The 11,227-nt window shown below is 31.8% G+C and overlaps 1 protein-coding gene across 3 annotated transcripts in view; it reads left to right on the top strand.

The window, feature by feature from the left end:
- MEMO1 (mediator of cell motility 1) overlaps window positions 1-11,227 on the top strand; it is a 105,142-nt gene extending 93,915 nt beyond the window's left edge. For all 3 annotated transcript variants that reach the window (XM_032497314.1, XM_032497317.1, XM_032497316.1), the window contains 3 exons: window positions 2-78; window positions 9,079-9,183; window positions 10,551-11,227. In XM_032497314.1, the coding sequence (XP_032353205.1) occupies window positions 2-78; window positions 9,079-9,183; window positions 10,551-10,682 (314 nt within the window). In that variant the 3' untranslated portion in view covers window positions 10,683-11,227. The remainder of the gene's footprint in view (window position 1; window positions 79-9,078; window positions 9,184-10,550) is intronic.

The following is an 11,227-nucleotide window of genomic DNA, read 5'->3' as shown; positions in this document are numbered from 1 at the left end:
GGTCAAAGGTTCCGTTACAGTTACTATGATGAATCCCAGGGGGAGATTTATAGATCCATTGAACATCTAGATAAAATGGTAAGTCCTTCAGGTGTGGGGTTTTAATGCTGTAAGATTTTTTTCTTTAACTTCAGATTAGTGATTCAAGACTTAATATGTTGAAATATGCAATGGGCTAATAATTATTTCCCTATCTTTAACTAAATGTGCAAAATAAATTTTGTAATCATGTGAATATTGAGTGTAAAAATAATCCCTGTTCGATTAGTAGCAACTTCCTTCAGCTTAATTTTATTTGATTAATTATACTTTGAATAATTAGATATAGCTTTTAGGTATTATTTGGGCGAGTGTCTCAAATTTAGGGATAGCAGGGTACTAGTGCTGTTATTTATTGTTAAGCAGAAACAACTGTAGCAAATTCTTAGTTTATTTTATTATCTAATTCTATTTTTTGGCCATTTAGATTTTTCTTAAATGAAACCTGAGTTTGTTTTAAATACAGAATTTAAAAATATGATTATATTTTTTTCTAGCCCAGGAGTACAGTAGCCATTGACCTTGTTGAATTTTCCTTCAGGTAGTATCGGAGTCATAGTACTTGTTTTAATATTTATTATTTAATGTTCCAAGTAATATTTAATATTTAAGTCATAGAAATCATTTTGGCATCTACTCATAAACAGAGTATTAGATCTAGCACCTTCGAAAGATCATTTCCATTTTGTAGTCAGTTTGCCATCTCTAAAATGAGAGACTTGGTCTCTAAATTGTCTTTAAACTCTATCAGCCTTTAAGTCTGTGATCTGTTAAAATCAACTTTACTAGTGTGTAAAAAGTCTTACGTATATCTTTTAGTACAAGAATATTTAGTCTAAAGTAGATACAATGTTTTAGTAAGTAAGGAATTGGATTTGAAACTATAGGTAGATTATGTTGAGCAATGTATTTTATTAAAAGCCAAATGGAATAAATGCAAATTTAGTTACCTCAGAGATTTTATCATATTTAAATTTGTCTTGTTACTTAAAATTCAATTATGGCCTAATACTTTAACCTTTGGAATTTTGTTTGGATTTTAATTCACTGACTTTTCCTAAAGCTTTATTATGTTGTCATTTTAGGTGATTCTTTTCTGGCTACTCTTTCTAATTTATTTTTCTGAGGTTTAGTTCTCAGTTGCCTCAGAAAACTTTTCTGGTTCTATATTATTTATTTTCTTCATATGGCAAATGGTTAATGAATGTCTACTGTGTGTCTGGCACTATGTGAAGTGTTGAAGCTGCTAAGAAGAGAAAACATGCTCTCTGATTTAATGGATCTTACAGTCTAGTTATCGAACGGACTTAGAAAGAAGCTACTAAAATACAAGAGATGTCAGAGGTTTAGGAGGCATTGTGGACACACTGGCATCCTTACTAATAATGCGTAGATGTGCCTAGCTTAGGGCTTTTGTCCTTTTTTACATTTTTGAGTGTCTCACTTTATGACTTTGCTCAGTTTTCATCTTCCCAGTGAGACCTACTGACGACCCAATTTAATTTTACATCCTACACTCCACCCTTTCGGCATTCCCAATCCTCCTTACGATGTTCCACTTTATTTTTTACATAAGGATATTTGTTTTGTTCACTAATATATCCAAAGTGCTTAAAATAGCAATTGGAATCTAAGTAGGTGCTCAAAAAATACTTTTCAAATTAATGAACTAGTGAATATAATCTTCCTACATACATAATTGAATTAAATGAATACACAAATTGTAATCTGAGAAAGAAACAAAAGGAAAATAATTTATAATAAATTAATATGTGTTTAATAGTGTAAATACCTAGGCACCAAGTATTAGAAGAGACAATGAAGTAGTTGATGCTTACGTATAGTGTCATTAACATAACAGCTGCATACAAACTTAAACAGCTGTTTAACATTTATTACTCACATCACTAAGTTACATTGCTGGGTAACTTGATTTTCCAAAATGGTGAACAATTTTATTAGTAAAGTTGTAAACTAAACAAAGTACAGTCTTCCCTTTCTTTATGTGATAGTTCTTTTCCCAGGAAATCTACTGTATATTAAAATCATGCAAAACTTCTTTGTGTTTGTATGTAAAATGGAGTTAGGGTGTAGGTAACTGTAAGCAGGTTTTTCACATACATGGACATGTGAAATGTTATGGGAAGAGAACAGTTCTTTGTGTGGAACTATCCCTGGACCCCACTCACTAAATCCCTCAACAGCATCTTCTGACTATTGGGACAACTCAAAAATGTGCCCACAATTTTTTCCATTACACCCCTGTGGTGAACAGTTATTCTATGACTTTCCCTAGTTTATTTTTTTTTTCTTAGTACTTACTACCGTGTGACTTACTATTTGTTGATTTGTTGATGATAACGTCCCCGACTAGATGATAAGCCTGTCGGTGCTCGGCGTACATATTTATTGAATCAGTGGATGAATGGATGGGGGAGTGGTGAGAAATGAGGCTAGAGAATCTAGAACAGGCTGGTTAAAGGATATTAAATAGGAAAGGATAAAATCAGATTGTGTTTGAGTAGATTATAGAGGTGCAGTGCAACAAATAGGTTGGAGGAAGGCCAGAGGAAAAATGAGTAGACCAGTTTGCTGATCCAGATGAGAAATGGTAATTTAGACAATGGATGGGGTGGTGATGGTCAAAGAGAGGAACAGAGTGGATGTATCCAGTATATTTTAGAGACAAATTGATGACAGGACTTGGTGATCGATTGAACTTGAACGGGGAGAAAGTATCAAGGACGGTTTCTAAATATCTGGCTTAGGCTGCTGGTTGGTTCTTGGTTGTGTTCACTTAGATTGGAAGCACAAGATACGGCTAGATTTTTAGGAAGTAGGGAGATCATAAACCATATTAAGGATATATTATATTTGCTGTTGCCTTAAAGGTGTTCAAGTGGAAATGTCAGCCAGGTAGGCATTTGGATTTTCATTTCACCAGTTATTTTTAAACATACAGTTATAGTCCTAGGCACTGGTGGAGATATGGCAGTAAATAAACCGACTTGCTTGCATAGAAATTTTGTTCTAACAGGAGATACACTTTTTTTTTTAAGTGAAGAATATAGTATAAAAGTTAGTTTCTAATAGTGTTGTGTGCTGTGCAGAAAATAATAAAAGGGTTTTTTGAAATAGTAAATAATTCTAGTCTGCTTTAGACTGAGTGATTGGAGAAAGACTTTCTGAGGAAGATTATTAAACTGAGATGTAAATGTAAGAGGAGCAAATCAAGTAAAGATCAGAGGGAAGAGCATTCTAGACAGAAAGAACTGCCATTGCAAAAATCCCCATGAGGGGAAAGAGACTAGTGTGTTAGAAGAAAGAAAAAAATGCAAGTGTTGTAGGAGTATAGTAGATAGGGGTAAGAGTGATATACATCTGTGGTAAGAGAAGCAGGCAGGGATCAGATAATGTAGGGCTTTATGTTCCAGGGTAAGAACTTTATTTGAATACAGTGGGAAGTGAAATGATGTAACTTACATTATTTGAAAGGTCACTCTGGCATTTGTGTACAGAATGGATTTTAAAAGAGGGTCAGGAATAGTAACAGTGGGCATTGGCAGGACTTTGGGGGAGAGATGATAGTAGTTTGAACTGGGGTGGTAATAGTGGAGATGGGAAGAAGTTCGTACATTTTAGATACTGTCGTCAACAGGACTTTGCTAATGGGTTGACTATACTGGGTTTGGAGTTCAGAGAGTTAAGTTTGGGAATTCTCAACACGTAGATGGTAATCAAAGGCAGGGCAGAGATGAGATTATCTACTGTAGTAATCCTCAACCCCCTCCTTACAACTGAAAGCACCTGTGGATCTTTTTCAAAATAGACTTGCCCATACACACCCCTAGGATTCCCCTTTCAGTAACATGGAAAGAGTCCCAACAATTTTATTCCTAAAATAGCTGAGTTTGAACTGGCCTACTATGGCCCCTGATATGTTGAAGTACAACAAAATTTCCTGTTAATCTTCTTTCCCTTTGTTTTCTCTTCAGCTCTTTAAATCATTTGTGAACTTTAATCAGGCAACATTTAATTTTGCAAATATAAGAATTTGTAAGTCAGTGAATTGATGCTTTTAATACATTACGAAATGTTTTCCCTGAAACTTTGGTTTACCTGGTACTCTGAAGTTACTGAACATACTAGCATCCTTTGGACCTCGCTAGAATTGTGGACACATTTAAATAATATTATATGGTATCCTGCGTATTATGTATAAACATCATACTTTAAATAATTCTTTAGCCTTTCTTCTAACTATGTTGTTAGGTTTTATTAAACCTTTATTTGTCTTTCTTGAGGTATATGATCACTTGGAAGGATAGACTTTGGTTTTTACTTTGAGGGAGAGCAGAAAGAATTAACATTTACCCGTTGGCATTGTTCTCATACTTTATGAAATTTTTGCCTTTTCTGCTCAATTCTAAGGCTTTGAAAGTAAGAATTTTTGTTCAAAAACTCTTAAGTAGAACCAATAAGCTTTAGATTGGCTTCTAAATCTGCATCTGATTTACCTCACTTTAGATGTCCAAAAATACCAGAGCTTGACTTTAAAAATTGTATTTAAAAAGCTTGGAATTCAATTTTGGAATAAATACTGAGTATTTGCTATTTGTTTCATATTAATATGCTTGAATTTAATATTTGGTATAATATTTGACTTAGACTTGATTTTTGAGGTCCATTTATTGAAAAATTTCTGTTTATATATATAGAATTTTTAAATGACTCCGAAGTGTTCTGTCCTTTTATTAGCATGCTGTTAATTCAAGTTATAAGTCAGTTCTGGGAGTTAGAATAAATGGATTAAAATAATAAGAATGGTTAGCTCTGTACATATACTCATGTATGTATGATTTTATACATATATCTATGTATGTATGCTCACTGTTAGGCAGACTCTTATACAATGTGTTTTTTTGATTGGTTTATATAACCTAATGGTGAATAACCCACTGTATATTTCTTTTCTAAGATGTCATTTTATGTTGTGAATAATTTCTTTCATTTCAGAATTAATATCTTAGTTTCTATATGCAATCTTTTCAAAGCAAAATATAGTAGGATGCTTTTCTGTACAAGTATTGCAAAAATGTTAGCAATTCTGAATTGTAATAATTACACATTTGGAAAGTTTTATAGAGTGAAAAGATTAATTTTAAGTATAAAATTTTAGATTTAATTTTTTCAATTGTGTTAAGTTTTGATCCTTTTTTGATAGCAGAAAAGTCTCATTAAATGTAGTTATTAAAATGCTAGAAAAAAATGTTTTTAGGTTCCAAAAGCAAAAGAAAAATGACTAATTATTTTTTTGAAAAATTTTTATATCTCTAGCACCTGAATATCAATTATGTGAAAAACCACATAAAGAAAGAAAAATATATAGGAAAAGAAACTAGGTGTTCCAAGTATTGTAGTTGGTTAGAAAAAGTAACTACTTATAGGAGATGTAGATTCTGAAAGTCTTACTGTGAACCTTTTAAATGACATACTGGAAACAATAGCCATATTAAACATATTTTATATACATTACATGATCTTAGGTTATTTTTCCTGTACCACTTTCAATATAGATCAGTGTTTCCTTGTAGACATTGGCATATTATGTATGATTTGGCAGACAGAATCTGAAAATTTCATTGTAGTCATCTTTATGACTTCTTTTGCTTCCAGATTTATTAGTAGCCACTTCATTTACCTTGAACTTCAACTAATTTTCTTTTATTCTTTTGAAGGATGTAATTGTTTGTATTTGTCCATTTGTACTTCTTTTTCTTGAACTTAGGCCAGTAGTTTCTTTAGTGGTCTTCAGTAGGTTTCACAACATCATCTTTAAGATAGCTATTTATTAGTACATTGATTCTTAGTACTGCTAGGGTGACTTTTTTTCCTATAAAATTTTTTCATTGTAAGACTTTATCTTGATACCTCTTAAAGAAACTAGAGTATTTCCTTTTCCTTCCTCATCTCCCTAACTGTCTACCTGTGTCTCCAATATAAATGTATACCCTTACTTTAGAAAACGAGGCCACAGTCCTAATGATTTGATACTATTATGTATGTGTTCATAATTAAAAGACATAATTCTAGTTCTTATTTCTCAAAGGCTTCTAAAAATGTTTCACTATTTTTTTATGTTTGTTGCTTTAGAGGGAGATTACTTCTAGGTAATAGTATTTAAAATTAAATAAAATTTAAATGAATAATTTATTATATGTTTATAAACTTTTAAAAAGAGAAGACCTTTGTTGTCTTATTAGAGTCCTGAATTTGCAGCTCTGCCAGTTAAAACTGCCTGTTCAGTTTAGGATTGTCACTTAGGATTTGACATTACGAGCTTTCACGCATTACTTGGAGAGTCAGCACAAAGATAGATTCCTTCCGCCCTTGTTCTCCTCAAGGTAGGGAGTTAGCTTTCAGTCTGCGGATTTCATGCTGAAGCTGTTAAATTTTTCAGAAACCCAGATTGTGATGGATAGGCTTTTGGTGTTTATAATGTCTGCTTTGTAGCTTAGAGGTGAATGGATAGTGATTAACCCACTTCACTGCTTCATATTAAATGAAGTTGATGTGAACAAATTCTCTGTATACCAAGCCCTAGGCAAGCTTTCCGTCACTGGGACTGTAGATTTATTGATCATATCTTCCAGTGTTTTAAGGAATAGAAAAGTTATTTAGATGTATTTGGGAAGCACTTTATTTTTCATCTTCTTAGAATTTTGGCAGTAGTACAAAACTAGCATTTTCATCTTCTTGGAATTTTGGTAATATAATTTCAAAATAGCATGAAAACATAAATATATACAAAAGCATATTTGCTAGTGTTCTGTATTAGTTAATGAATGTTTCATTTTCCAGTTTTACTGATCATTATTGCTGTTACTGGCATACTTCATGAATTTTCCAGTTGGAGAGTTTCACTCATGAGAAGCACCTTAATTTTTCCTCTCAGTCCCTCCTATATAAAAAGGCATATCTCTTAACTATCACATTTGTCAGAGAATTGAGTGTAATGGAATTGATTCTTGCCCTGGTAGGTACATAACACACTTGAGGGAATTAAAATTTTTAATTTAATCCCTTAACTTCCATCACCTCAGGTTTTAATTTTCATGTTGTAATTTAACCATTAAATCTTCATTTGGAACACTTTATTTAGTAGTGTCTTCTGTACATTTTTAACATATTTTCTGTATGAAATTTCTTGGCCAGTTTGAATTTTTTGTCTTCTACAAATGTGATCATTAGTTTTCTTCTCTTTGAATTACTCATGTCAGTATATAAATGTGATAAGCTTATTCACAATGTGCTTTGAGATTTTAATATTAAAAATGCATTGGAACCTCATTGTTACATAATTTATTAATGAGTGGCATTCTATGTAAGGTAAGCTGTCTTAGACTTCATCTAGGAGCATTAAAACTTCTCTTATACTATGTATACTAATTGTAGCTATTGAAAATATTTAAGAATTTTTAGTATGTCTCTTGTTACACTATATGAAGCAGAGTAAGACAATGAGTGATTTTCTTTTTATCAGAATTATGATACTAATTGTTTATCTTAGGTTTAACTTTTGAATTAGTTCATATTTCTGTGAATTTGTACTGAGTATCAGTATATAGTGTTGACCTGGAAGCCTCCTAATTGGCAAGGGAAAACCAACTTAGCTTTAAACACTTGATTGTGGATAAATATGAGAGTAGCTAATTGATGTGCAAGCAGTTGCGAGTTGACTATACACACATATGCTTATCTTTTAGATATTTTGTAGAAAAAAATGATAATGTTTATGAAGGACTTGGGTGTTCTGAAAAAAGTTTCTTTATAAAATTAAATTTTGATGCTGCAACTGCACTATTTGTACTGTCACCTACTGATTGCTGTTATTTTTCAGATGGGTGTTCATCTGAAAACTGTAGGTGCTTTTGTACCACGCTTGTTAAAACATGTTGAAATAGAATTTAAAAATACACACAAAATATATCAGTTAATTCCGTAGTTAAACTACCATTTACATTTCTCCCAAAGGATATTAATCCAGTTTATTGAACACAAATTGTAAGGTATTTTACCTGAATAAGAAAACAAGGTAAGATAGTTGGTGAATGAGTTAGAATCACTGATTTATTTGCTTGATTTGGATGAGTTATAGTTGCTCTATATTAATGTGTTATGAATACATTATTCGAATGCATTTGTGGAGTACAGAGTTAAGTGTAAAAAGTGTCCAGGTCATAGTGGTTGTTTTAATAGTACTCTAAAAATTTTGATTGTCAATTAAAATCTTGAAAATAAAGCATTCTAGTTTAAAGGGATAAAAAGCCTTTCTTTTTTAAACTTGTTTGTAAAGACCTATTTTGCTTAAGCTTTATCAGTCTTTTATGAGCTTAAGGTTGATTAAAAATACATTATTTTCTTAGTTTGTGATATCTTTTTATCACATACCTCAATAATTACTGATAATTCAAAATGCCTTGCAAACTGTTGCTATTTAAGTATATGTTATGGAAATAGTTAAATTGTAATCAGCTCTTCATTATTTATGCCATTGGTAGGAGAAATATAGTGGATATGGGAAAAACAGCCATATATCAAACTTAATTTTAGATTTTGTATGAAAATTTTCACAAGTTTACTGTTGTAAATACACGCACAGACATACACATGCACTCACACATGCATACATGTGAGAAAAGTATAAAGTCCTGAAATGTTTGAGGATTGTGAGCTAAGTGACAGCTGTGGAAAGTGGTACAGAAACATACCAGGAGGTCAGAGGAAACTAAACTGGGGATTAAACGTTTCTGTTTATAAAGTATATATATTATTGAGAGTTGACTATAATGAGATTATTTTTGATTAATGAGTTTGATATTTCACAAAGTTTAATGTATTTTCTTTCCTTCTCCTTAATTGAAAATCATCAGCTGTAAGTAATAGTTTTAAAATGTAATTAGGAAATAATAAATTGTCCTTTTTTCTTTTTCTTTCATTTTCTTTTCTCTCTCTCTCTCTCTCTTTTTTTTTTTTTAGGGTATGAGTATTATAGAACAATTAGACCCTGTATCTTTTAGCAATTATTTGAAGAAATACCATAATACTATATGTGGAAGACATCCCATTGGGGTGTTGTTAAATGTAAGTATCCTTAGGAAGCCTTAATTTTTAACATTGGATCCTGTGATGTTTCAAAATATCATAATTGTTATCATCTGTGTTACCTTATTAGCACTGGTTTTAAGTATATATGGTCAGTTTTCTTTCTAGTACCTTTAAGATAATTTAAATTTCTATTATCTTGGTTACTTAAATACGGTTACTTATCACTGTAAAACAAGCCAGTACTTTCTTTTAAATTAAGAAAGTTATTTAGAAGTCCGTTTTTTTCTCTTGACTCTCATCCAATTCCAGTATGCTCTTTACAGATATAAACCAAAGTAACCTTTTAAGAGATATGGTCTTACTAGTTTTTTGGTTTTATTTAATGTTCTAGACTCTAAAAAATAAGTGGAAGATTCTGCTCTTGAATTTTATAAATTCATAATTTAGGCAAGACAGATGACATGTATATGTTTTTCTCCTTACAACAAAAACAATAATATTTTATTAAAAAACCCGTAAAGGGGCAGAAGTTTTGGTTAAGTGGATTTTTGAAAGAGATAACATTAATTTCCCCCCCCCAATACAAAACCCAAAAATTGAAAGAAAATGTATGACTCATTAAAAAAGAAGAAAGTGTACATTCAGGGAAATAGGGGGAGGAAGTATTAATGGGCTCATTGTTTGGAGAGGCAGAGAAATAATGGAGATGGTAATGTAGTCTAAGGTAGTCTAGGGTAGGAACCTAAAGTGTCCAGTATTACTTGAATGTGATTTGAAATATAGTACATAGTGGATTTTTAGGAAATATTTTCTCTTAAGCAGTATTGACTGATTGGAAGAAAAACCTGTTAAGGACTCAAACTTATTTCTGAAATTTAGAGTAAGCTATACAACTTTACTAAAGTTTGAATTGTATCAAATAAAATTTTTGTAAAATAAGTGATAAACCAGTTCATAAAGTAAAAATCCTGATATACCTCTTAGATTTGGAACTTAATTTATATATGTTTCAAATTTAGTCAAAATCATGCAAAGAGAAGACTCCAACATCTTAAGACAGAAGATTTGGTTTAGAGAATAGAGAGAAAGATACTATATTTTTATTTTTAAATTTTATTTGTTGATTTATTAAAGTAGCCTTACTAAATTACAGGGAAAGGTAGAGTGGAAGATGACTCATATTTATCAAGAAGCTAGAGTAGGAGAAGTTCTTTGAGAGAATGAGATAAAAAATTCTCTCTTTTTCCTATTTTATATGAGGTGACACGAAATTCAAGAAACAAAAGGAGAGTGAGAGATCTAGGCTTCATCTGTGAAGTGGACAAAGTTAAGCAACCAACACATTCAAAGAGTGCTCACTTTTTTATATGTTATCTGTCATAACCAAATTTTTCTTTTTTTAGGCTATCACAGAGCTGCAGAAGAATGGAATGAATATGAGCTTTTCCTTTTTGAATTATGCCCAGTCAAGCCAGTGTAGAAACTGGCAAGACAGTTCAGTGAGTTATGCAGCTGGAGCACTCACGGTTCACTGAAGCTCTGAATCCTCAGGGATGCCACCTGCACATACTCATACTCTGTCCAGGGTCCCAGCCTAACCCTTACCAAGACACTGGTCCTGGTTTGGGAGGGATTCTGAAACCTCAAACTAATAGAACTTTCTTCTCTTCTTTTCTAGTAGGTGTAGTCCTTCCTTAATTTCAACTCATTAAAAAATGCTTTATAGTTTAGAGCAGTGGAAGGAAGGCTGGCATCAAAATATTTTGATCAAAAAAAAACAAAAAAAAGGCAATGTAAACGCCCAGTTGTGGCAGTCAGTTTTTTGAAAGTAACTTGTAAAGCATTTACCATATTCTAAATTTGCACTCTTTGCAGACTTGTGCACATATATTCCGCTTTCAGAATAGTTTTGCAAATTGTACACAAACAAAAAGGGTGGAAGCTTTTTAATAAAGAAATTGCATTTATAAATGATCTGTATTAGAATATAATAAATCTCCAGTTATAGTCAATTACTACCCGTGTTGTACAACAGATACCTTCTATTTTAGTTGCTAATAAAGGGCTACACAACTCAAAA

This window comes from Camelus ferus, chromosome 15 (genome assembly GCF_009834535.1).
Source record: "Camelus ferus isolate YT-003-E chromosome 15, BCGSAC_Cfer_1.0, whole genome shotgun sequence".
Taxonomy (NCBI): Eukaryota; Metazoa; Chordata; class Mammalia; order Artiodactyla; family Camelidae; genus Camelus; species Camelus ferus.
Note: the sequence above shows the minus strand (reverse complement) of the source record. Positions and strands in the feature narration are given on the sequence as shown.